This window comes from Geotrypetes seraphini, chromosome 5 (assembly GCF_902459505.1).
Source record: "Geotrypetes seraphini chromosome 5, aGeoSer1.1, whole genome shotgun sequence".
In the NCBI taxonomy this organism is placed as follows: domain Eukaryota; kingdom Metazoa; phylum Chordata; class Amphibia; order Gymnophiona; family Dermophiidae; genus Geotrypetes; species Geotrypetes seraphini.
This window is the reverse complement of record NC_047088.1, coordinates 27,828,251-27,855,354: the sequence shown is the minus strand read 5'-3', so window position 1 is coordinate 27,855,354 and position 27,104 is coordinate 27,828,251. Positions and strand designations below refer to the sequence as shown.

General features: G+C 41.4%; 2 protein-coding genes across 7 annotated transcripts in view; one reads left to right on the top strand and one right to left on the bottom strand.

Moving 5' to 3' along the window:
- Positions 1 to 27,104, top strand: part of ATP1B4 (ATPase Na+/K+ transporting family member beta 4) — a 103,577-nt gene that overhangs the window by 72,464 nt on the left and 4,009 nt on the right. The window contains exon 10 of one of the 3 annotated variants that reach the window (XM_033944650.1): positions 311 to 4,023. The exons of the other annotated variants lie outside the window; for them this stretch is intronic. Within the exon in view, the coding sequence (XP_033800541.1) occupies positions 311 to 472 (162 nt within the window). The 3' untranslated portion in view covers positions 473 to 4,023. Of the gene's footprint in view, positions 1 to 310; positions 4,024 to 27,104 lie in introns of those variants that run through there. 3 annotated transcript variants of the gene reach the window in all.
- The window catches only part of LAMP2 (lysosomal associated membrane protein 2), a 33,764-nt gene continuing 14,242 nt past the window's right edge, over positions 7,583 to 27,104 (bottom strand). For 2 of the 4 annotated variants that reach the window (XM_033944644.1, XM_033944646.1), the window contains exons 6-9: positions 25,536 to 25,658; positions 22,688 to 22,751; positions 20,307 to 20,471; positions 8,277 to 8,474 (exon numbers count right to left, since the gene is read on the bottom strand). In XM_033944644.1, coding sequence (XP_033800535.1) covers positions 8,332 to 8,474; positions 20,307 to 20,471; positions 22,688 to 22,751; positions 25,536 to 25,658 — 495 coding nt within the window. In that variant the 3' untranslated portion in view covers positions 8,277 to 8,331. Of the gene's footprint in view, positions 8,081 to 8,276; positions 8,475 to 16,449; positions 17,984 to 20,306; positions 20,472 to 22,687; positions 22,752 to 25,535; positions 25,659 to 27,104 lie in introns of those variants that run through there. The other 2 variants (XM_033944648.1, XM_033944645.1) reach the window with 2 other exon arrangements.

The following is a 27,104-nucleotide window of genomic DNA, read 5'->3' as shown; positions in this document are numbered from 1 at the left end:
GTAATGAGCCTTAGCCAATAGGGAGAGGAGGAGATAGTGGATGCTGCGGATGGGCAGATTGGATGGGCCATTTGGCCTTTATCTGCCATCATGTTCTTGTTTCGAAAATAAGCTCCATTGGTATTGACTTGAAGGATTTTTAGATGGGGTTTTTTTCCCTGCAGTTGATCAACCCCATCCATTTTTATGCATCCCTCCAAATTGTGCAGAATGTGGCAATGTTTTTCCCGTATACCAGCTGGCTAAACCTAATTAAGGAATTCCTATTTAGACTTTGTAGTTGACATCTTGATTTATATTGTATTTTCAGCCAAATTACACATCACCCCTGGTGGCCTTGCAGTTCACAGATGTAAGGAAGAATCACCCTGTAGGCATTCAGTGCAAACTCCATGGCAAAGGCATCGTGAATGACTACAACAATGACCGCTTCCTTGGAAGAGTCTTCCTCACAGTGAACATTGGAGTATAGGCTACAGCAACACTGTTGTGGGAACATTTGAGGTTTTACTCCATCTGTTGCAATCATACTCTCTACCTATGTGAAACCGATAAAGCTGATTATCTCTTCTCTTAAGAAGATAGTCATACCATTTCAGACTGAACTGCACACTAGTTAAGTGAAGATTCTACTGCCCCAGTTTCATACAGGGTTTCAAACAGTAGACACAGTAATATTAATTATACTCATCCCATACATATAAGAAAACGACTATCTTTGCAGGCAAGATCTCTACAAAACAATGGTCCAACCTACTATGTTTTAATCTGTTTATTTATGGAGTTTTAAAGGGAGCAGGCTTGCTATCAAAATGTCCCCAGTGGTGTCAAGAGCACAATTGTGGTGCAGGATAACATAGGTCACAACCCCCCCCATCGTGTGTGTCACTTTGTGTCTGCCATGTTTGAACACAGCTTCTTTCACCAAAGCTCCATCCTCCATTAACCCAGCGAGGATTGATATTTATTACATTCAGAACTTAAGTACTTTCTATTATGCTAAAACTGAGCATCACAGGTCATGTGAAATGCTATTTTTATCCAATGCTTTATTCATTAGGTACATTAATGCTAAATTCTGCTGCTAAATCACCATGCTGCTGGGGTGAGTTTTCCCAGAACCATCCAACAGTTAGCACACGGAAAATTCAAATGTGGCCTACATACTTAAGGCATCCGTACGATTTTGATCCTGCACTGCAGCTTGGGAAAATCCTTGCCTAGCCTATTATTTTCTGTAAATGAAGTTTAAAATAAATTTAATAGATTAAAAAATGTGATGCTAGATTTTGGGCTGGGGATTTAAAAGATTTTGCCCCAGTAACTGAATATATCCCTTAAAGGGGGGAGGGGGGGGTTCAGCTAGGCTACCATTAAAGATGCTATTTTACTGTTAATTCGTTATTAGTACCTAGGTCTCATTGCATAAAATGTGACCTGTGCTAAAGTAACGTGTCTTCACAGTAGCCCACATTGATAATTATGCCCCCAAATCTTGTTTGTCTGATGCTAGGTCTGAAAGGGTCATTTATAAGGTTCTTTCCACCCCTAGAAAGTGGTAATTTTGGGCCTCAGTTTATTTGTTCAATTTTTGTTCAAGAGCTCAGAAGAGAAGTAGCAGATAAGTCTCTTTTTGAAGAATTTCTCAAAATACCAAGTTACTCCCCCTATTGGGTTGCCATGAACGGAGAAAGGCCACGTAAAGACCATCCAGTCAGAGGACGTGCACAGACAGAAAAGGCTTGGTTTTATGTTTTCACTTTCTGTATTTGATCACTGCAAACTTCTTAGGCCTTACTTTATAAGGATTGTCTCGTGCTCTTTGCCCTTACTAGATGACGTGCTTAAAGGGAAATGAAATGATGTTTTATTTGATTTGACCGCTCAGCTACTCCCCGCTGCTAGCACAAGCAACACGGGACCAGGACGCCAAATGTGGCCTGAACACCGTGAGAGAATTGAGAAGGATGCAACAAGCAAAGGAGAATTTTAGGAGCTGGATGTTTTTTTAATGGCCTACATTTGTACATATGTATCTTATACATGATGCTCAATTATGTAGATGAAATTAGTTTAATGTATTTGCTTTCTACAGTCCAGTCATCGAGTGTCCTCCTAGCACGAGTTAGAGAAGCCATGAGAGGTAACTAGTTTTCAGTATGAAACAAGACAGGAGTTAGGTGTACTGAGGGAGAGAATGTAAGGTGGCATTGCCTGGTTTCTGAAGGGAAATTAAGCGAACTGCCCAGACTTCTGTTATACTATACTTGTATATGTAACATTTCTAACAACCCACGATGTAAAAAGAAAGGACACACAACGAAGGAGTCGTGAGGGCAAAATGTCAAAAGAATAGCCAAGGGTGTAGAGTTCAAAATACCTTTATTGATGAATATGCCACAATAGCTCAATAAAGGTATTTTGAACTCTACACCCTTGGTTGATTTTTTGACATCTTGTCCTCACGACTCCTTCGTTGGGCATTCTTGTCTCGTCGTTGAGGCCTGTCCTTGGCTTTCGATTCAGTAAAAAGAAAGGAGCCATGTTTTCCTATGGACAGAGGAGAGAAATACAGGTATGCCAGCAGTGGAAGGAGTACAATTTACAGCAACAGGGCTATGTAATACAAAGCTGATTTTAATAAAATGTACAGTAAAAGTCAAAACATGATATTTCAATGATGTTTTATATGATGTGGGAAATGGGGATCGCTGTGTTGATGACCAAAGTCTTCCATACGGGGGCTAGATTCAGTAAATGGCACTGAAAGATCAGTGCCAAAAAAAATTTGGTCCTTAATGCTATTATATACTGGGCACGCAAAAGGCGAGTGTTGATTTCAGTGCCCAAATATTCTATATAGGGTAGGCAGATTTTCCAATTGGAAAATCTGGACCCCCCTAGACCCGCCCCATTCCACTCATCCCTGCCCTGTAATGCCCTAATCCAACCCCTGCCCTAGCCCCACCCTCCCGCTACCGACTTTTGTTGGGTAGGAAGTCTGTATGTGTATGGATGCCATGCACTGTCACTTGCTCTTCACGTCATCACATGGCATCCGCACATTCGCGGACTTCCTCGCTGCCTGATGCGATTTGAAGCTTTTCAAAACCCAAAGTGCCAGGTTTTGAAAAGCCACCCGGACATGTCCTCAAAAGATGTCCAGGGAAATCCGGACATCTGGTAGCCCTAATTCTTTAGCACTGTCTACAACTTGTAGGAATGCCCCCTGACCCATCCATGTAGCTCCTTTGGCCACACCCCTTTTTGGATTGTTTGCTATTGGATTTAGGTGCATAGTTATAGAATAGCATAGCACACAGTGAAATGCAGTAGAGTTGGGGTTACCTGATGTCCAGATTTCCACGGACATGTCCTTTTTGAGGACATGGCCGGAGGTCCGGACGGCTTTTCAAAACCTGGCACTTTGGGTTTTGAAAAGCTTTCCAGGTGGCAGCGACATCGGGACGCCATCTGTGCATGCATAGATGCAACATGGTGACATCACATGCATGCGCGCATACATGCGACGTTATTGTGTCACACCAACACATGCGCCCTCCCGACAAGCGACCAGGTTGAGGGGGGAGGCCCGGGGGCAGGGCCATGGGCCATGTGAGAGGCAAATGAAAGTCCAGGAGCCCTGAAGAAACAGCCAAGACCCGTGAAACGTTGGCTGTACGCAGGACATCATAAAAGTCTAATAACACAGCATACAACACTGTTTAAAATCTCAGTCCCTAACAGAACTTTAGTGGCATAGGGTCATTAATCTAAATGGAAGTTTTTTGGAGCCAATGATTTGGGTGAAGATGGTTTGAGCTCTACCAGATTTGACCTGAGGCTTTATCTGCCATTAGACTTGACCTTCAGCTCATAAAGTGGAATATTTTTGTTATGCACAAGTGCAGGGCTGCCCAAGTCTGGTCCCAGAGATCTACTGGCAGGCCAGGTTTACAAAATATCCATAATGAACCGCTGCTGTTCAATGTATTTATAAATGACCTGGAAAAGGGACACAGTGTGAAGTTATAAAATTTGCGGATAACACTAAACTCTGTAGCAGGGTTAGAACCGTGGAGGAATGTGAAGACCTACAAAGGGACCTGAACAAACTTTAGGAGTGGGCGAATAAATGGCAGATGAACTTCAATGTAGAGAAATGCAAGGTCATGCATATAGGGAAAAAGAACCCGATGTTCAGCTACAAAATGGGGGGATTAGTAGTAGGGGAAAGTAACCTTGAAAAAGACTTGGGTGTGCTGGTGGATACAACAATGAAGTCAACGGCACAATGCGCAGCAACCTCGAAGAAAGCAAACAGAATGTTGGGTATTATTAAGAAGGGTATCACAACCAGAACGAAAGAAGTCATCATGCTGCTGTATCATGCGATGGTGCGCCCACATCTGGACTACTGTGTCCAATATTGGTCAGTGTACCTAAAGAAGGACATGGCGATACTTGAGAGGGTTCAGAGAAGAGCAACAAGAATGATAAAAGGTATGGAAAACCTTTCATACACAGACAGGTTGGAAAGGCTGGGGCTCTTCTCCCTGGAGGAGCGGAGACTCAGAGGAGACATGATAGAGACATACAAGATCATGAAAGGCATAGAGAAGGTGGAGAGGGCACGTGAGCAGAAATAATATTATTTTTTTTTTCTGTAATGTTTTCATCTCTAAGATTATGAGGAGACAAGTATCCCTATAATAGTAAGGATTTATATAAGGTTCGCATAGGTCAAGCTGAGAAATTTTTTCTTTATCTTTTCTTTTACTTTTTCTTGTTCTAGGTGAGCTGAGAATCTTTCCTTTATCTTTTCTTGTATCCTGCCCCCCCCCCCTTTTTTTGTGGGCTTAAAAAGGATTTATGTATGATGAAATTATGAACTTTGATTGTAGATTTATCTTTTTTTCCTGTTATTAATGGATAATGTATTATTCAAATTATAATAAAAAAACTTATTGAAGAGAAGGTGGAGAGGGACAGATTCTTCAGCCTATTGGGAGCAAACAAAACAAAACTGCAGATCTGTACAAGATGTAGGCAAAATTTATTGTGACAACATAAATATATGTAAACCCTTTTACCAATCAAGGGACCCGACACGTCCGTTTTTCGGACAAACCTTCGTCAGGGGTCCATGGTAAAAAAGGATAACAAAAAAAGTCACAAAAATTGTAGAGTAGCAGCAAAATATTAGCAACATCGAGATTCGCCAACTGCAACAAAACGTCGCAGTTGACGAATCTCGATGTTGCTAACATTTTGCTGCTACTCTACAATTTTTGTGACTTTTTTTGTTATCCTTTTTTACCATGGACCCCTGACGAAGGTTTGTCCGAAACACAGACCGTGTCGGGTCCCTTGAAGGGTTTACATATATTTATGTTGTCACAATAAATTTTGCCTACGTCTTGTACAGATCTGCAGTTTTGTTTTGTTTGCTCTCGGTTGGTTTTTTACTGGTTTAGGTTGGGTTGGGACCTCCCTTTTCTCTTTGTTTTGTTGTTTTCAGCCTATTGGGAACCACAAGAACAAGGGGGTACTCAGAGAAATTGAAAGGGAACAGGTTCAGAACCAATGCTAGGAAATTCTTTTTCACTCAGAGGGTGGCGGACACCTGGAATACACTTCCAGAGATTGTGATAGGACAGAGTACATTACAGGGTTTCAAAGAGGGATTGGATAAATTCCTGAAGGATTCGGGGATTGAGGGATACAGATAGGGGTAGAGATAGGACTATGAAAGCTTAATAGATAGAAGGAAAAAGGGGAATGAAAGGTATTCAGACAAAGGATCACTTTACAGGTCATGGACCTGATGGGCCACTGCAGGAGTGGGTTGCTGGGCGCGATGGACCTCTGGTCTGACCCAGTGGAGGCAACTTCTTATGTTCTTATGAGAGAGATTTGCATACCAAGAAGGCAGTGCAGGCAAATCTCTCATGCATGTTCATTGTAGATATCCTGAAAACCTGGCCTGCCTGTAGATCTCAGGGACCAGACTTGGGCAGCCCTGCACCAGTGCGTGCCTTTTCATAAAGTCACACTAAGCGCTATTATAGTTGGTAACAATTTATTTTAGGTGTCATATATAGACTATAGCCCAATGTGAACCTAAGAATCCATGTCAGTTTCTAGTGAAATACAGCATCTGAAATTTTGGGGTAAAACAAAAAACAACCCAAAAACCCACCACACATATAATGATAGTGTTTGCAATATATCTATATGAACAACATTTTCTGCTTCGTACAGGATGGTAGATACAGCTTTGCTTGGAGCAATATCATTAATATATTTACATGTATGCAATAGAAATATGTTCATACTATACATTGCTTTAGTGATTAGAATTATAAAATAGATCAACTGCCCTAGCATCCTTTCACCCCCCCCCCCCCCCATTTTAGAGTATATCATTCACACCACTTCACTTTAGTCCAGATTAATAAAGTTTTGTTTTTAGTGATAAACTTATTGTTTCTGTTTTTTGCTCCTTGTTATGATATTTGTTCACTGTGTGGTAGGCAAAGTTAGACCCTCCCTGCCCATCTGGCAAGTGGCTATAGCTATCACTTCTTGCTGGCTTGGCCTTAGGAACTCAGCAGGGTGGAAATGTGATTGTTTAGCTCCTATGAACAAGGCACATGCGCTGGTCCTGTCGGGCTTTTCAGAGCTCTCATTCATTTGCAGTAGTTTGATACTCCTGTCCTAAGGCCGGTGTGGAGGATTAGACTTTTATTCTTTGCTGTTTAAAAGATGACACGGTCACCCAATGTGCAAGATTACTGTTATGTTAGGAGACTTCTGACTTTGTACAAAGCTGCAGCAAGAGAGCAACTGAGAACCGAGTAGCAGACATTCACAGTCTATTGCAGTGGTTCCCAACCCTGTCCTTGAGGACCACCAGCCAGTCAGGTTTTCAGGATAGCCCTAATGAATATGCATGGAGCAGATTTGCATGCCTGTCATTTCCATTATATGCAGATCTCTCTCATGCATATTCATTAGGGTTAGCCTGAAAGCCCGACTGGCTGGTGGTCCTTCAGGACAAGGTTGGAAACCACTGGTCTATTCACCTAACCATGCAGATGAATTGCAAAACTCCTGCTTTCACAGCGATCGACCAGAGCTGTAACAGCAAATGGGACAAGGATGTGTATCCATCTAACCCAAGATTAAAAAAGAGCCAAAAGATTTCTATTTTTTAAATGTTAACAGATATAGCTCTTTCTAATTTGCCATTGTGAATTAGGGGCAGTGGTTCCCAACCCTGTCCGGAGGACCACCAGGCCAATCGGGTTTTCAGGATAGTCCTAATGCAGTGGTTCCCAACCCTGTCCTGGAGGAACACCAGGCCAATTGGGTTTTCAGGCTAGCCCTAATGAATATGCATGAAGCAAATTTGCATGCCTATCACTTCCATCATATGCAAATCTCTCTCATGCATATTCATTAGGGCTAGCCTGAAAACCCGATTGGCCTGGTGTTCCTCCAGGACAGGGTTGGGAATCACTGTCCTAATGAATATGCAGAGCAGATTTGCATGCCTGTCACTTCCATTATATACAGATCTCTCTCATGCATATTCATTAGGGCTAGCCTGAAAGCCCAATTGTCCTGGTGGTCCTCCAGGACAGGATTGGGAACCACTGAATTAGAGTACAGGGACAAGAAACAAGTTTTTAGATGAAAGAGGAAGAAAATCCAAAAGAAGCAAGGGGACAAAAATACAAAAGTCTATTCCAACAATGAAGTGAACCACAACCTACCTTCTGATTATATATCAATTTAGGGGGGACGGACAAGCATTACATGCACCAGCACTATTCATAGTCTTAAACTCTTGTTTTTAGTTCATTCCAGGAATCTGATGTTAAGGCAAGTATCCTAAGCCAGGTTTAAGCAATAAAGAGATGGCATTTGTCTTGAGCATACTATGACTGCCAAAGCAAAAAGTCAAACAATGAGTGTCCCCATGACTACTTAGGACTGACTGTAGCTGGTCTACTGTTAATTCAGTTCACCAGACTTGGTTTTTGTAGAAGTCAACGTCAATGGTCCAAATGCACTATAGAAAAGTAATAAAACCTAGATTAAGTGTTTTGGATACCTTAAGCCCCAGTTATGACACCATATCCAAAAAGTTACGAGAGTTATATAGTATAATAAGATTCCTGAATGCCATCCTCATATCATTGAGGTATCAGGCTGATAACTAACGAAGTCCTGTGAAGCAGACCGTTAGCCTATAAGAGGACATGCTTGAGTTAAACAAAGATTTATTAGTTGTTAGAAAAAAGCCCAGGCAGCAGAAAGGGGTTATACCGATTGATAACCAGTATGACTTTTTTTCCTTCCAATTAAATAAGAGATGAAGACAAGAATTACAAGGAAGCCCAATGCGATGCCCACTGCGATTGGAATAAGAAAGCCGAGATCAAAATCGGCAAAGCATTCTTCAGCTGTTAGAGAGAAAAGCAAGAAAGGGAGTCAGTGAGTAGTAAGAGACATGAGACACCATGAACTGCAGAGTTTAAAAAAAAGTCATTTTACCCATCAAATCCAATGGTCTTAAATAAGAGAAAGATGTTAAATAAAGTCGTAAGATTTACCCCTATCATGGCAATACCTCTATCAAGGGGTAGGCAATTCCGCTCCTCGAGAGCCGGAGCCAGGTCAGGTTTTCAGGATATCCACAATAAATATGCACGAGATAGATTTGCATCTTAAGGAGGCAGGGCATGCAAATCCATCTCATACATATTCATTGTGGAGATCCTGAAAACCTGACCTGGCTCCGGCTCTCGAGGACCGGAATTGCCTACCCCTGCTCTAGTCAACTCCGGAAAACAACACTCCCCTCAGTACTTTTGAAGGACAGAACGGCATCTATAATGCTTATTCAAACTTGTATGAAATTGTGTTAATAACTTTCATTAAAATACTGCCTTACTAAAACAAATTGATGCTGTGATATTTAGTACACAATAACATTTGATGATGGGGGCAACCCACGTTCATCTTTCATTTTAGCTCTCTAGTTGCTTATGACAAGTAAAGGTTGCTGAGGATATAATAGCCTTATGGTTCCCCCATCTATGGTTCGTGCCATGCTGGGTTAGCGCAATAGTACATTGAGGACAGCATCGTACCTCGGACATTGTGGAAATGCGCAGCAGAGCCTAATGGGGATTTCCACATTCTTACTCGCTCTCCAGTGTAGCTGGCAATCTCCACTAGAGAGTTGCACGGGGACAGAAATCCCACCCAGATCCTCTCTGTCCCCACCCATCCCCGCATGGAATTACCTCCATCCCCGCTCGTCCCCAAAAAAGCAGCAATTACTTCTGACAGGATCATCAATTCCACAGTTTCTTTTGTGTTTGTGCTGCTGTTTTCCTTGTGGAATCTCTTTGGTGGAACCCTTTTTTTGTTTTCTGTTCAGGTAATTAACTTATAAACCCCCTCTTTTACTAAGGCTGACGTGTTTATTATATAATATGGACGAACCCTGCTTCCAAAGCCTTCCATCCCTGTGGGAGTCCCATTGGCTAGAGGGGGATCCCTGTGGGAGTCCCTTGGGTTAGGGGGGATTCCCACGCAGACCTCTAATCTCCACAGCTTCTTGGTTAATAGCCATTAATGGACATGTCCTCCAGGAACTTATCCAAAAGTTTTGTTGGACCCAGTCATTAGTGCAGGCTTTGATTATACAGCTTAGCTATGTACACAGGACACTTAAATGTGTTTTACAGCTGCTGGCACTTCTGCCCTAGTTCTCTAATCTTGTTAGAGCCTTCAGTTCCTTAGTCCACTTGCATTTTTATTACATCTTTGAATTGCTGGTTAAAACTTTACTCACTCCCTTTTCCAGAATTAAAAAACAAACCTGTAGAAAATGCAGATACCAGTCTAGATTCATGGTGCACTCAATTTTCATCTCTTTGAGACAACTTACAATTTGGCCTTCTCTTTACTTCCATTAATCAGTCATCACTCCACAAAGGTATACTACTTCCTCCCCCAACATATTTTCAAGTTCTCACAAGGCTTGGCTACCTTTATTCTTATATTTAATTGCATATTCACCAGAAAGGCAGGTCTCCTTTCTTAAACCCATGCTTAATCTCCATTAAGCCAGTTTATAGTTTATTAAAATCTGCTCTACCAGCTTATTTGAGGCTTACATCAACGTGGTTTACAATTCAATAAAATCAATGAGAAAATGCCATAAATAAAGGTTAGATTATTGATCATTCAGAGGAAAAGGCAGCCAGTCCTACAATAGTCTTCCATTGACGCATCCCTCCTCCTGTGTTTACAGTGGCCCAGTCTGAAATAGTTGAGCAGAAGTTGGAAAGGCTTAATCTTCAAATACATTTTCAGAAAGATAAATTTTAAAAAATCCCCAAAAGACTTATTTCTTTTAAAGTATTTTGATAACCTAGATAAATGGTAATGTGTGCCAAAGGAGAGGGGCAATTTATTTAAAAAAAAAAAAAAAAAGGTGTCAGGTCAAAAGCGCGCCGGGACAAAGGCACGAGCAGACAATTGAGCGCAGCGCAGAGGCGCGCACCAAAGAAAATCACTGTTTTTAGGGCTCCGACAGGGAGGGGGTGGGGAGGGAACCCCCCACTTTATTTAATACAGATCGCGCCGCGTTGTGGGGTTGTAACCCCCACATTTTACTGAAAACTTCACTTTTTCCCTGTTTTTAGGGAAAAAGTTAAGTTTACAATAAAATGGGGGGTTACAAACCCCCAAACCCCCCACAACGCCGGCACGATTTGTGTTAAGTAAACTGGGGCTGCTCCCCAATAAAACCCCCCGTTGGAGCCCCTAAAAATAGTAATTTTCTTTGGCGCGCGCCTCCGTCTTGCGCTCAGTTGTCGGCGCGCGCCTTTGTCTTCCGCGTTGTTGTCTATGAACCAAAAAAAAAAAGGCCCTGGTACTAATCAAGTCCGAGCTAGCTTTTTTGTTGGGTCTGGGATTACAAGTCTGATCATTCAAGACCAAAGGCAAAGTATAGGGACAAAGCGCATGTTAAGTGAAGCTAGATAACCAAGTGAAATTTAGACAAGGCTTGATTAATGAGCATTAAATCTCTTATATTGCATTGTGTTCCAATAAGTAGCCAATGTAAATATTTAAATAGTGGAATGATATGATCTCTACAAGAGGCTTTAAATATAACATACTGCAGTGTTATGTAATGCATGTCAAAGAGCAAACCACTACAAGGTAGAAAAGCACATCACTTGATAGGATGCCTAGAACAGTGGCTTCCAACCCTGCCTTGGGGGACCAGCAGCCAAGTGGATTTTCAGGATATCCCTAATGAATATGTATGACAGATATTTGCCTACCTGTCACTTCCATTATATGCAAATCTCTCATGCATATTTATTAGGGATATCTTAAAACCCAACTAGCTGGTGGCCTCCCAAGGCAGGGTTGGGAACTACTGACCTAGAAGACATGAAAATGTTATTGGAGAACATCCATAAGACTCAAACACAGCTGTGTTCCAACCATTAGGCTTGCCTCAGGAGTTGTTATAGCAAAGCTTGTATATGTATAAGTTATCTTCTGAATCCATAACCCTCGCCCACCATAAGCACTCCAAGAAAATCAGCTAGCAACGTACTTTAGTAGAATCAGGATACAAAAAGCATAAAGAATCAGCTTCCAAAAGCACAATTCTTTGGGTGTGCTTTTTATACATTAATTCAACTAAAGCACATTAGTAGTTGATTTCTTAGAACATGTGTTGCATATAAACAATGGTTCTTAAACTTGTCCTAGAGGACCTCCAGCCAGTTAGGTTTTTAAGATATCCCTAATGAATATATATATATATATGCAAATCTACCTCAAATGATAAAGCTTATACATGTAGAAATTTACAACAAAGACTTGTGCTGCAGGCCTAATAGCTAAAACACAGCCATGTCACGTTTAAATGGAAGCTCTCCACTAACATGTGCACAGCTTTCTAAGCATCCCATTGTTATTTCTGGTCATTGCCATTATGTGTGACTTGCAACATGTATACAGTCATTTAAGATTAGCTTTAGAGATGCTAAAGCATACTACACTACAACAGTTTCCAATTGAACTATGAACACATGATAGAAATACCATCAAGTGTCCTCTTCCACATAATTATCTAAGCTAGGAGCAAAAAAAAACAAAAACCCGCTCATACATTTTGAAATAGGTTTGGAAAAAGAGTTATGAATCAAGAGATGCATTCTAGTGCTAAGGAACATTGCTTGGCATAAAAAAAAAAAGTCTCCACTGTTTCAGCTGGTACTAGTGTCAGGCTAATATATAGGTTTTTCCAGGTTGCCCCAAAGCTGTTTTTAAAAAGAAAAAAGTGGTACAGGCTGCAATTTCATATTTGGAGTCCTTTAGAATGATGGTGTGAATACCATCTGATCCTGGTTATTTGCGTTTTCAGGTGTTCTAAATATCTTTTCTAGGTTTGACTACATCTTTCACTATTTTCTCTAAATCAGTTGCAATGGAATGAGAGAGAATGCCATACCAGCATTAATATTTTCTACAATGAACGGTAAAAGCAAAATACATTCATGGACTCTTTTACTAAAGTGTACAGAGCCCCCAACAAAACTTATTTTGCTGAAAAAAAAGGATAGATTTCATTTATTATTATTTTTTTTTTTACTGCCACAGTAAAAGTAGGACACTTACTACAGCTTAGCCATAACAGAACACCAATGGGGCCCTTTTAGCCCTTATTTAATGGTATACACAAAAAAAACCTCTGCACCACTGTTAGGTTTCTCATACTTTTCATGGTATGTTGTAGGATCCAAAATGCTAGGTTATCACACTCCTCATTAGGATTTTGATGGCTTCTATAAAAAGAGAACCATTGAACTATTTGCAATTTTGTTAGAACAATTGTGAAGCCATCGCCCCTGTCACATTTGACCACATTTACTACCTTATGCTTTGTTACACTGAGCTCATTTGGAAGAAAAGAGTTATCAGTCCTGGAACCCATGTATATTATGCATGGGTATATGAAAGCCTAGTAGCTTTGCTCAGGGAACATACTACACCAGTGGTCTCAAACTCGCGGACCGGGGGCCACATGCGGCCTGCCAGGTACTATTTTGAGGCCCTCAGTATGTTTATCATAATCACAAAAGTAAACTAAAACAGTTTCTTGATCAAATGTCTCTTTAGCTATAAATGACAATATTATTATTAAGACTTGGCCAAAAGGAAAGATTTATAAACTATAAAGAGTTCAACTGTAGGGTCATGAAATAGTTAACTGTTTAAAATATTGCTCTGGCCTACATAGCTGAAAACAGTGTATAATCTATTGACTTCATCTGCCTGAAATGTATGTCCCTGCCTTACCACATTGTAAGCTGAATAGATAAGAGTTTGAGCCATGATGTGCCCTGCCCTTCTGTACATGTAACATTTAGACCTGTAAGATTTAGATAAGCAGAGAAATGAGCTAGTTTCCTATAGGACTATAAGTTGTATCCCTGAACCTATCATAAGTGCTGGCTTAGGACCAATAATAATTGTAGAAAGTTATAGAAGTAACAAATGAAAATTGTAGTTTTGCATATATTAGTTTGAGAAAAGGGCATAAAAGTCCGTGTATTTCCTGTTTCTGACACTCTAGTAGACAGGCTGTTAACTGCACTAGAGTCCGGCATGCTGTGAATAAACCTATTGTACTTTCTTCACGCCTCTGACTTTGTGTGTCCAAATGACCTTTCACTACCTCATGCAAAATTGTCTTTTCTTTAATAAGACATTATTTTTTTCCGCGGCCCTCCAAGTACCTACAAATCTAAAATGTGGCCCTGCAAAGGGTTTGAGTTTGAGACCAATGTACTACACTATATGCATTTAAAGTTTGTGACATGCCTATCCCTCCCAGCTTAGATGAAGCCAAGGACACTATCTCCAATAACAGAGGCCCTTAAAAGTTTAAGCCTAGAGCTTTGCCCATGGTTCTAGCACAGTATCAGACACAGGTAGCAGCTAGATGCTTCAGCAAACAATTTCTACATTGTGCTGTGAGCAATGCAAGAGCAAAACAAGTTGCTCTACATCAACACTTCAATCCAATCGTGTTTGTCATCTAAAATGAACAGCCATATTCACTGCAGATACCCTGAAAACTTGACTGGTAGGCAGCCTCATGATTGGGTTAAGAACCATTGCTAGTACCATAAAAAAAAAAAAAAAGGCAGACTAAGATTTGAGCAGAGGAAGGCATGTGTGTGGCCTAAGCCTATCCTAAGCCAGTACATGTAAATATGCATTGATACTGCATGCAAAACTTACATGTATTTACCCAAACACACATCTAGAACCAAAATAGCAATAGCCTGTTTATGCAGATTCTATAAGAATAAGGGGCCTAGATGATTCCACACCTAGCAGCAAGCATATCAAGACTTGTTTTAAAAAAGTAGAAAGTCACATGTGTATCTATTGCAATAACTTTAACTTTCAGCTGGAGCATGATGAGTGGCTGGGGGCTTCCTTCTCTCCTCCCCCCAATAAAAATAAGTGATAGGGACTGTGCAGGTAGAGGTACGGCTAGCTACTTTTACTGTTGACTTTTGAAGTGTAAAATATTTAGACCTTAAAGACATAACCAGGGCCAGAACTAGGATAGGGCAGCCTGTGGCCAATAGCCAGATTGCAATGTTAGACTATGCAGCAGTTCATTAACCAGACCCCTTAAGCACTTGGTTCATGCAAGAGCTAACAGGCCCTTATGTTTTATGTTTAAAGATTTTATTCTGCCTCAGGAGATCACAGGCAATTTACCTTTGACTGTTTGTGAAGTTCACTTCATAAGTTCAAGCTCAATTTGACATCCCAAATATAAAACCAATGCTACCTTGATATTAAATGTGTGCATGTGTCCCTTAATACCCACTTTGGCCTACAGTAGCACATTTACTACAAGCCAGCTAGCCTTAAAATATGTTAGTTATGGCCACTGACTAGTGTATTAGAACCAACCACTCTAATCATTGGATCAAGCTAGGTACTTGGGATCTGGGTTGACCACTATTGGAAACAGGATACTGCGCTTGATGGACCATCAGTCTGTCCTAGTACAGCAATTCTTATGTGAGCCAAGTATAGGACAAGCAAGCCATTGTGGCATCACTGATGAGGTTGACTCTTAGGCATTGGTGAATGAGGTATTATGACATCACAACCTCAGCTCTGGAATGTTGCTACTCTTTGGGTTTCTTCCTGGTAGTTGGCACCTGGGTTGACCACTGTTGGATACTGGGCTTGACGGACCTTCAGTATGTCCCAGTACGGCAATTCCTATGTTATGTGAGGGGCACCCACACTGCTACTTTTTAAAGCAGAATGAATTGAAAGCTTTATACCATTACCCTTAGTTTCTCAGAGAACAAAATGGGGGTAATTCTCTAATTGTCCTTTATATAGTATGCCAGGGAATACAATACAGTTAGGCCCTGGTATGTAAGTTACACAGTATCAGTTCTACATATGCTCTACCCAAACCACCCATGTAAAAAACTCATGGAACTTTAGGTAAAACAGGCAAGTCAGTCATTTATACAGGTGTACCATTTTAGAAAAAAAACCCAACAAAAACACACCCCAAACTAGGACAGATTGAAAGTCCATCAAGCCCAATATCATGTTTCCAATAGTGGCCAACCCAGTTCATAAGTACCTGACAGTAAGCGCAAGTAGTAAAAACAGATTTTTATGCTGCTTATCCTAGGAATAAGCTGTGAATTTCCCAAAACCATCTTAATAATGGCTTATTGGCTTGTTTTAGGAATTAGCCACACTTTCTTTTTAAAGCCCGCTAAGCTAACTGCATATAGAATGCACACGTGCAGATTATGAAGTGGAGCTATCATAATGTGGCATTTGTCCATAGGGCTACCCTACCACTAGGTATCTAAAGTCAGGAGCATATCTGATCTTGTAACTGTAGTCTCCACCATACCACTTCTTCCCAGGCTGTAATGCCATGCCAATGTGAAACCTTTCACCATAGGCCATGTTAGTGCCAAGCCCTTGGCCTGAGAATAGGTAGGGTAGTTTTGGCCGTGGGATGAGATGCATAGTAGTGGATGTCATGGGGACAAATTTTTCCCCGTCCCTACAGAGACGGGACAGCGACAAATCTCACAGGGATGGGGACAAATTTGTCCCCATGTCATTCTCTAACGCATAGTATGGACAGCTCTGCCAAGCCGCCATCTACAAAAGTTGGTTGGTAAACAGGTGGTGTACCTTATGGACAGGCATGCAGTGCTAGCCTTTTAGATGGCAGGGTAATCTACATTTGGTGGCAAAACCTTGAATGCAAGTTCCATTGCATGCAAATTAAGTGCTTCAACCCTCAATTTTCCACAAGAGGCTTAAGATGGTCATATTAAGTATCTTTATTTAAAGGCAAATGCTTTGAGTATGTAGACAGGCAGACACTAATCTTAAGTTAATAAAAGCTGTAAAAAAACATGAAATATTTACACTAGTTCCAACAGACTAACCCCAGATCCCACTGCAAGTATGCACATTATATAGTACTTAATCCGAATTCAAAGTCAAACCAGTTGAAATTAGAGCCTCTTAGAAACTAAGCCAGAATGTTTGTATTCATACATACCCCACAGAAGCAGACAAACTTAATAGCCTTAATGTTTAAAATTTAGAAGTAAGTTAGCAAAAGGTTTTTTTATGGTCTGATGACCATCTCAATAGTAGACCAGCTCCAAACTTGCTGGATTTAAGATTTACATGGCTTCTAGAATAGATATCCAGCTATTTGAATCTTAAAGACAGCCTCATATGTTTTGCCCAGATGTTATATTCAAGCTAGTTTACATAATCTCTTGAGAACAGGGTGGGTCACACTGAAAATGTGCCATTAATTAGCAACCAGAGGTTTCTTGGTAAAGCTACACAGCTCAGGCCACTATGGTTTGAGTTACCCCCTCCTGCCACTGCCGATAATAGCTTTTGTTCTTTATATATTGAAGGGGGGGGGGATAGAAGGTGGCTGCTCTACAGTTCTAAAACAGACGGGATCCCAATCCATTATACAAACACTAGTTATTACAAACTTAAATTCATTCTAGCTGAAGCTGCCTCCTGGTCTTAATTTGTATAAGCTGCATGTTCCCTTTAAAAAAAACAAAAGGACGACTTACTAATTGAAGCAGTGCCATCACTATAATGCATCAAAAGTATAGCTTAATGGTAAACAAATTGGATGTGTTTTAGCATGATCAGGGATAAGTCAAAATTATGTTGCCAAAGTAGCGTGATCTTGATATGTAGGGTGATTCATAACAAGGGATGCATCAATGCACTACATGGCCAACCTCGCAACAAAGCAGTGTGCAACATAACTAGTCCTCATGGAGGATACAACCACAGCCCTGACCACAACCACTCATGCTGCACCGACAATTACTCAGGAATCTGAAGGCACAAGAACAGATGTGATTTAAAAAAAAAAAAAAAAAAAATTGCCCACACTTAAGATTTGGGGCTAGCACTCAAAATACGGTAGCAGTCTCCCCACATAAAGAATCAAGTGGTGACTATTTTGAGAGAGTGTGGCCTGCTAAGCTCTGGTCCTACATTGTGCAGGCTGAGGCTGAAAAAAACAAAACAAAAACAAACAAAAAACCCACAGGAAATACGGAGGCTTGATCAATTTCATACCAGTCCTTGAAAGTGGTTGGCTACACAGTTTCACTTTTCTGCTTGCTCCTTGAAAATAAAAAGTTGTTGCCAACTGATCGGGAATTTCACAAGGTTTGATATCCAGCGTAGCTTTTTCTTCTACCAATTATGTAAGCAAGCACTATAATGACAATCAAACCTGCCAGAGCAGCACCAACAATTATTGGTATTAGAATGGTGTCATCATCCAGTGAACATTCCTGGGCTGCAGAGAGAAGTTTGCAACAATGAATTGAGTGATAGAAGGCCGACATCTGTGCACAGTAAGTTTAGTTGCAGGGATTCAGTGTTAGTGGGAATCATCATTCTGGACCTGTTGACCACTTGGTTTTATAGCAGCCTCAACATAAGACTAGCTTCAAACTATAACTTGCACCCTTGCTTCTTCCTAGAGAATGACACAGTAACAAATTTATCCCCATTCCCGCAGGAACTCAATTTCCCTGTCCCGTCTTTGCAAGTTTTGTTGCCTTCCCTGTCCCATTCCTGTAAGCTCTGCCTTGAACACTTACGATTTTAAAATGTTTGAGGCTTATGCAGATGAGGACGGAGCTTGCAGGAATGAGGACGGAGCTTGCAGGAATGGGGCAGGGACAGAAACGAACTTACCAGGATGGGATGAGAAAATGAGTTTCCGCGGGGAAGGGGAAACATTTGTCCCCATGTCATTCTCTACTTCTTCCCTCACAGTAAATGGGGGGGGGGGGGGGAAGCATAAATGCTTGTGCTGGAGCTATACAGCAGACAGGCTTGAGGTGGAGAATTTTACTAGTGATACATGCAGTAAGCATGTCTATATGATCTGCAGCATTTCCTAAGCTGGATCTAAAGTTAATATATCTAGGTGCGACATACCCAGTGGCATAGCATGGGTAAGTGGTGCCCCCCCCTGCATTACTTCCCATCTCCCCCTTGCAGCACAAGTGCCCCCTTCCCCCATACCTTTTTAATTTTCCAGGCGAGTGCAACAGAACAAAATTGCTGCCCATGTCATGTCAGCTATCCCCAATGTCACTTCCTAGGAGCGGGACAGCAAGGTCATAATGCTGCTTGCGCAGAAAAACTTAAGAGGTATGAGGGAAGGGTCAGGAAGGAGGGGATGGAGAGGACAGGTGCCTGTGCCCTTTACAAAGACTGCACCCGAGGAAGACTGCCGCCGCCCTCCCCCCACCCCACCCCTTACTAAGTCAGTGGATAAACCCAGGTTAAAATCAGAAACATACAATAAGCCAACAAAGTCTTATAATGGTGTCAAGTCCCCACCACCACTTATCACTCACAGCAGCAGCACTAGCAATGTGGCAGTTAAAGAGTTTGGGCTTATTTTTTTGGCTCAGTGGCATATGGAGAGCCCATCCATCTTATTCAATAGTAGACAGAATGTGTAGCAGCGTACCATCTTCTCAGATCACCAATGTAAGAAATTAGATGTTAACATGACATTGGCCTGGATTAAGCTTAGCATTGCCATCTACATATGACAGATGGATTTGCTTATGCAGTTTAGAAGCCACCAAAAAAACACAGTATAGCTGCTGTAACATTGGCAAGCCCCAAGACTTTGGAACTCGATGAAAAAGTCACCAAGAGTATGTACAGATGTTAAATCTTTCACCAATTTGTTAAAAAACCTCCCTAGTTGAGATTCTTCCTTACTTGATCGTCTGGATACTAGTAGCTAACAGCACTCCTATGTGATTTGAAGATAAGATGGTGGTTTTAATAAGTGTTTTATTTGATAATGTATTAATGGATATGTAATGTGTTACTTTTATGTATGTCCTGACTGTTACCTGCTTAGTTGATAAGCGGGATAGATATTTTTAAAATAAAATTTGAATGACTTGGTTTCTAAAATCTGAAACAAGTGTGGTATTTCCTATCCCCGCTGCAAAATTGGAGGTGCACAAACCAGTCAGGTTCATGCTATCCCTACATATACACTGCCCCCAATCTATGCAAACATAGCCTATTCATTAGGAATAGCCTGAACCAGACTGGTTTGTGCACCTCCAGCATTGCAATTTTGACATCCCTGCTCTACAGTTTTTAAGCTTGTGCTGGAGGCAAATAAGCCCCTGATATGCTCGAGGTCAAGAGGGTACTGGAAGCAGCCAATTTTGAGCCCTGGCTTCATGGCTCTCAGCCAGCTACTGTACCAATAACCCTGTCCTAAAGGGGCACTGAGACATGACTAAAAGCAACCATCTTGGTTGGGTGTGGGGGGGGGGGGAAATAATTAACCAATGTTTTCTGCTCCTAGGCCTCCTACAAGTTGTCTAGTACTGCTGCTTTAGTAGCTTGTGCATAAAGGCAAGATAACCCTAAGTCAGGGGTAGGGAACTCCGGTCCGAGAGCCGTATTCCAGTCGGGTTTTCAGGATTTCCACAATCAATATGCATTGAAAGTAGTGCATGCCAATAGATCTCATGCATATTCATTGGGGAAATCCTGAAAACCCGACTGGAATACGGCTCTCGAGGACCGGAGTTCCCTACCCCTGCCCTAAGTGATGCTTGAGTGCTCACCTGTTGAGAACTTTCCGCTCGTCACGCGGAAAGGCTGAACCCTCAGGTTAAATGTGTTGAGAAGGAATGCATCTGTAATCTGGAGTCTCTGCTCACTGTGGCACATGTAGGAGCTTCCCAGACTTGTTTCCCAATAGCTCAAGTTCCCATTGCCGTCACTGAATGCTTTGAAAGAAAGCAAAATATCATTTAAATGATTTTAAAAGCCACTGCAACTCAGAAGGGATTCACTACATCTAATTTAAGATGAAAAGGAAGCTTGGTGTTATAGGCAGTAAGTTTTTCTTCTTGACAAGTAGGCATTGTCTGTTGCCCAGCTTTACATATCCTCAAAAGTAGAAGATACTGGAATTTCTAAAGTACTTAGAGCAAGTAATTGTTTGGGTGGTGCAGCTCAGTATTAGAACTGCATTAATTGATAACTCAAAGATGTGAGGGCCCTACTCTTCAAGAGTCAACTGGAGGGGAATTAAGAGTGAACAAAGCCCCTGAATGGTAACCCCCAATTCCTCCCCCTTCCCTGAAACAAAGCTCCTCCCATTTCCTCCCTCCTCATACTCACTCTAATCCCAAAATGGCTGCCATAACCTCCACTGGCATTTGCAAGACAGTTAAAGTCACAGTAGACATTTGATTCAAGACAGCAGGAGTGGGGGATTGCTCTTCACCATCCTGGTGGTCCAATGACTAGTTGGGCAAGGTAGAAGGGAGAGTTTATGGTTCAAAAGTAAGGGGGGGGGGGGGTAAGAAGGGAGGATTGCAACCATGGGACATGAAACAGTGTTTCAGCTAAAAATCACTAGCAAAAACTACAAACGAGACATAAAATGCAGATGTCATTTCAGTACCAAAGCTGAAACTCAGCCAGCCTCTAGTGGGCAAGTATTAGTTATTCTAAAGAATATTGTAAGGCCAGTAGGAAAAGCAACCTTCTGTTCAGTCTACTACCACACTCCCAATTACTGTAGGGCCCATAAGGAGATTTGTTTTAGCTCAGTGGTCTCAAACTTGCAGCCTGGGGGCCACATGCGGCCCGCCAGGTACTATTTTGAGGCCCTCGGTATGTTTTATCATAATCACAAAAGTAAAATAAAACAGTTTCTTGATCATATGTCTCTTTAGCTTTAAATTACAATATTATTATTAAGACTTAGCCAAAAGGAAAGATTTTAAAACTTTAACAAGTTTTACCTCATGCAAAATTGTCATTTGTTTAATAAGATATTAACTATTTTTTCTGAGGCCCTCCAAGTACCTATAAATCCAAAATGTGGCCCTGCAAAGGGTTGAAATTTGAGACCACTTAGCTGGTGTCAAGGCCTTGCTATAATCAAAGTACACAATCTCTGCAGAAGGGATTGGAGCCAAGCAGGTAGTGTAGATTTAGCTGACTGCGTATGTCTACTCAAAATGATGGCAGAAGACTGCTTCTGCATCTAATCTAATCTAATCTAAACCTTAAGTTTATATACCGCATCATCTGAAGAGTATATGTTTTACAGGCAAAAGCTCAGGGTACCAGGCTCACTTAAACACATACATGCTACTCACTGAATTGCCAGTGCAAAATATCTACAAAAAACAACTTGTCTACCATACAGTTTCATACTCTGTATACATCTTATTATATCTCCAGAAACTAAGTGGCATACCACTTTTTGGAAGTCAAAGATACACCATTGTCATTTATAGCTGCCAAGGATTCTAAATTAAAACAAAAAATGACAAACTACTCCACCAAACTACAATCTAAAGATAAGCATAAGTGACGGGAGTCCTACCGTAGCCTTACGAGACTTGAGGAAGTCCTTTTGCCAACGCTGTTTGAGAGGAAGAAAATATGTATATACCCGCTTTAATGAGAATGAATTTGATCTTTTGTTCTGATCTCCTGAAGCTCAGGGTGAAACAGGCCCCGTTGAGATCAGAAGCTTCAGTGACTAAAGCAAAGTTCCTGTTTTGATTTTTCCAAATTTTTTAAAATTGGACTGTGTGTATATATAGTGATTGGAAGGGGTGGTGAAAGCACAGTTACTTACCGTAACAGGTGTTATCCAGGGACAGCAGGCAGCTATTCTATTGTGAGTTACAAAGAAAGGGGAGTCTGAGGTCCTCCCCCCTCCTTTTGATATTTCACGATTGGCTTACACTATTTATAACATCATTTAATATTATATTTGATAATTTTATAGAGAATGTACTAATTTGAAGGAGGTTTATATACCCACTCCACTTTTTTTGTGCTTATTTTGCCCAAAGGTTTTAATGCATTATTGGAAGTACAAGTTTGAAAATGGTGTTGGGGAGCGTTTCAAATATAAGCTATGCTCCGGTGTTAGCCTTTGGTCACAAGCTGAAATAATGTGAAGTGGCTCTCTTACCAGATCCATTTACGAAGCTGGGCAAGCTGACATTCACCTCCTTGAGATAGAAATTGCTGTTCCTCTGTAAGAAAACCCCCACAGCTGTAGTAATGCAGAGCAGATTCAATGAAGTCTCCCAACACACCAAGGTTTCAAATCTGAAAACTGCAGCTAATATCAACTTATGTCTCCAATGTTGAGAGCACCACACTTATCAAGAGTTGTTTCAAAAGCAGGAGCCTTAGGTGAAACTCAGTGTTACAGCTCTGTCAGGCCCATAAGATACAGCTTAAAAGCCACAACTCCCTTATCAGGTTGCTCTCAGCATGTGTCTTATGTGGTAGTTTGTTGATATATTTTTTTTTAAATTAAATTTGGAAAATACAAACCACAATATCATACAAACTGGAAAACAACTTATTCCCATATCAACCCCCCCCCCCCAGCCCCTCATCCCAAGCTTTCCACAACAACCAAAAGCAATGCTTAAGTGTACCTCCCCAAGGAACTTGGACTCATAGTCCCAAGGGTAAGAGAAAGAAAATAGAGAAGCATGAAAAATAGAGAAACAAAAACAGAAGGGGGGAAAAAAAAAATAAAGGAATTTTTGGGTTACCATGTTCCTTATGTGGTACTTTGTATAGTTGATTGCTCAGATTAATATCTAATACAGTATCTGCCTTTCTCAAAGCAGGGAATAAGACATTCTTCATCCCAAGAGGCAACAACCATAACAGCCCCAAGAAGAGAAGAAGCATACCCCACGTAAAGCACTGCCTAACTTAGCAAATACGATTGCTCAATTAAAGCCACTAAGGTGTTGGTGTTGCTGCGAGTCAAAAATGGGACATGACCTAATTCAGCTATGCACCGATTCTTAGCCACTGCCCTGTAGAATTCCATCCCCCCCCCCCACTTATTCCAAACAGGGGAATAAAATCTGGTTGGACATTACAAAATTACCTATAGCTGTGCAAGTCATGGTTGCCAATGTGGGCTAAGGATCATGAGCTCAAGCCCAGTAAATATTTGTGAGTTTATACTTCCTACCTTTTAACCTGTTTTAGATTAACATACACAGATGCTGAAGATGTTGCATCAAGCACAGGGCTACTCTTAAAAAAAAAAAAAAAAAAAAAAAAAGGCTGGGTCATTTATGGAGGATTTACTATGAAAAATATGTAAGCTAAATGTAACTGAAGGTGAATCATTCAAGTAATGTTATTGCCCCATCTCTGAAGGGTTTAGAGCAGGGGTCTCAAAGTCCCTCCTTGAGGGCCGCAATCCAGTCAGGTTTTCAGGATTTCCCCAATGAATATGCATGAGATCCATGTGCATGTACTGCATTCAATGCATATTCATTGGGGAAATCCTGAAAACCTGACTGGATTGCAGCCCTCAAGGAGGGACTTTGAGATCCCTGGTTTAGAGTAAGTTAATCTTCCAATGCCTTGGGTACGACTGCCCAGACAAGGATCGACAGTGGGACTTGAAACTCTACCTTCCCTGGCTCAACAGAGCAAGGATCTGGCTATGGAGAGATGAACCCCAGATCAGTTCAGTCAGAATGGAGAACTGATTGAACCCAGACTATTTTGACCCAAGCCTGCAAGTGTCAGAATATGGCAGTCTCAAAGCATGGGAAGAATTCTGTAGCTCACTGAAAAGGCACAAAAGAAGCCCATCTGTCTACATTGTGCTACTGTTTAAATCACAGCAAGCCATAAGTCCTCCAATGGGGCTCATCTTGCCTGGTGCAACTTCTTGCTTTTTTGTTGTGACCCTTCTTAGGGTCTTCTCCATTGTGAATGCTTCCTAGGATCTTAAGATGCTCCTCAGGGGTAGGAAATTAAATATTTGATCAGACCAAGGGACATTCTGTGATAGAGGGTAGAATAAATAAGTATATCCCTTGTCAAATAAGATCGACTAGGACTGGAAGAATTACCAAGCTCCAGATTGCTAAAAAGTCTGGCATCCAATGATGGTAGAGCCCTAAAAAGGGCGAGGTTGTAATGCTAAGCTAGGGAGAGTAAGATGAGGCTGAGGGGAGATGAAAGCAAGATTCACCTAACATAGTACAGTGTGACTACAGTATAAATTTTTAGCTAAAATAAAATCCTGAACAAATGTAGTTTAAAGTAAGGGCAAATCATGATCTTACCAAAAAAACCAAACAAACCCAAAAACCAACTTCCCCTGCACCAAAATATGTTGGCTTCAACTGGCTATATATAAAACTATTTAAGCACACATTACACATTGGGCCTTAACATGCCTTCTGAATGAGGGGCCCCCAAGAGCCCAAATAATTTCAGATGATTTAATGAAACCAGAGAAAGTCAACCCCTCTCTAGAAGTCATGAAAGTCAACCCCTCTCTAGAAGTCATGCTAGTGAAGTCATGTTTTAAACTGCACAAAGTATGCGCTGATGCTTCAATTGAAGATAGAACGCATAGATGTGCAACATGGATTCTGTAAAGGGCCTCCAGGTTCAGACTGTCTGGGAGCCTTATTGGTCTCTTAACAGCATAGGCTCATAGTAATGTACTGAATCTCTAACCAAGTGCCACTATTTGTTCTCTGATGTTATTGTTCCCTATGTCTCACCTCCTTCTCAAATAACAAAAAAAAAAAAAAATTAATTAATTGTTTTGTTTGCTTTCTGGGTGTGTGGGGAAGATTTGGCCTTCTAATATGATTTGTTCAAGCAGATTACCTGACTGTTCCATTTGTTGCTCTGTTTGATCAATAAATAGATATTTGAAATAAAATGTGCAAGTTTTTCAAAGTTTTGAATTATAGCTTTGGGAAGGTCAAGAACTCCCCTCCTAACACATCTGCAGCTCAACATGCATTACTTACCACTACAAAAACAAAGCTGAGAAATCTGTTGCTGCTGTTCAATCTCAGGGTGGCCGTTTTATTGTCACATGTTCCTGTGACATAGGTGTTACTGGGATCAATGTTGATGGTAATCCAAGAAGTCTGAAAGATATGACTAAAATTGTCAATACAAAGAAGCAAAGGTTATTTGGAGGGTACATAGGCTACCCATTTGATTAATGAAGCCACCGATCCGAGGACTGTCAAGGGCATAAATAAGATATGGCTCGACCAGGGATTAACACATGCCTTTGACACACCAAGCCAGCTGGGTTTTCAAGACAGCCACAAATATGCATGAGATTGTATGCAAATATCTTGTAAATATATTCGTTATGGATATCTTGAAAACCCAGCTTGCTTGGTGCTCTGCACCGTCTATGAGCACAGGGATTTTCAACCCAGTTCCCAAATTCTTGACTACCAGGAAACCTGATTTCTTAGCTGCGATACCCAAAAGTTTCCATTAACATCTCCCCTGGCCACCCTTTTGCCTTCAAGGCAGATGGGCAGACTCGATAGGCCATTTGGCCTTCATCTGCCGTCATGTTTCTATGGCTAGCTGTGATACCCAAGAGTTTCCATTAACATCCTCCCTCGGCCACCCTTTTGCCTTCAAGGCAGACTAAATGGGCCATTTGGCCTTCATCTGCCGTCATGTTTCTATGGCTAGCTGTGATACCCAAGAGTTTCCATTAACATCCCCCCCGGCCACCTTTTGCCTTCAAAGCAAACTAAATGGGCCATTTGGCCTTCATCTACCGTCATGTTTCTATGGCTAGCTGTGATACCCAAGAGTTTCCATTAACATCCCCCCCGGCCACCCTTTTGCCTTCAAGGCAGATGGGCAGACTAGATGGGCCATTTAGCCTTCACCTGCCATCATGTTTCTATGACTTCTGATCCAAATGACCAGAACTAGCTGCTGCATAATATGAAAGTGTCGGTGGTCATGAACTCCAATGCATACTCTTGTAACCATCTACAGCTCCTAGAGAAACTCTGCCAGGACTTGTAGGCTCGTTTAAGGCAATGGTAGTCAACACCAGTCTGAGCCCCAGGTAGGTCAGGTTTTCAGGCTCTCCCACAATTAACATGCAGGAGTGCATGGAGTGGCCTAGTGGGAGGAGAATGTAATAAGCTTTACTGGATCAGACAAATGGTCCAAATAGCCCAATCTTCCTGTCCTCAGAGTCCTTCCTCCCATCTTCAGTGGCCAATCCAGGTCACAAGTACCTGGCAACCCCCCCTCCCATCAAGGCTGTGAGTGATTCCCACTGCAGCTCCTTGTGACTCTGGGAAAGACACTTACTTCATTGCCCCAAGTACAAAAAAATTATCTACCATATTTTTTTGCTCCATAAGACGCACCCTAGATTTAGAGGAGGAAAAAAACAAAAACAAACATTCTGAACCAAATTCTCCCTGCCAGGCTCTGCACCCTGTCCCCTTCTCCCTGCCAGGCTCTGCACCATGTCCCCCCTCTGGTGGTCTAGTGGTAGGCTGGAACAGGGCACAGGCTGGGCAGGGAAAGGTCAAGTAGCCGGC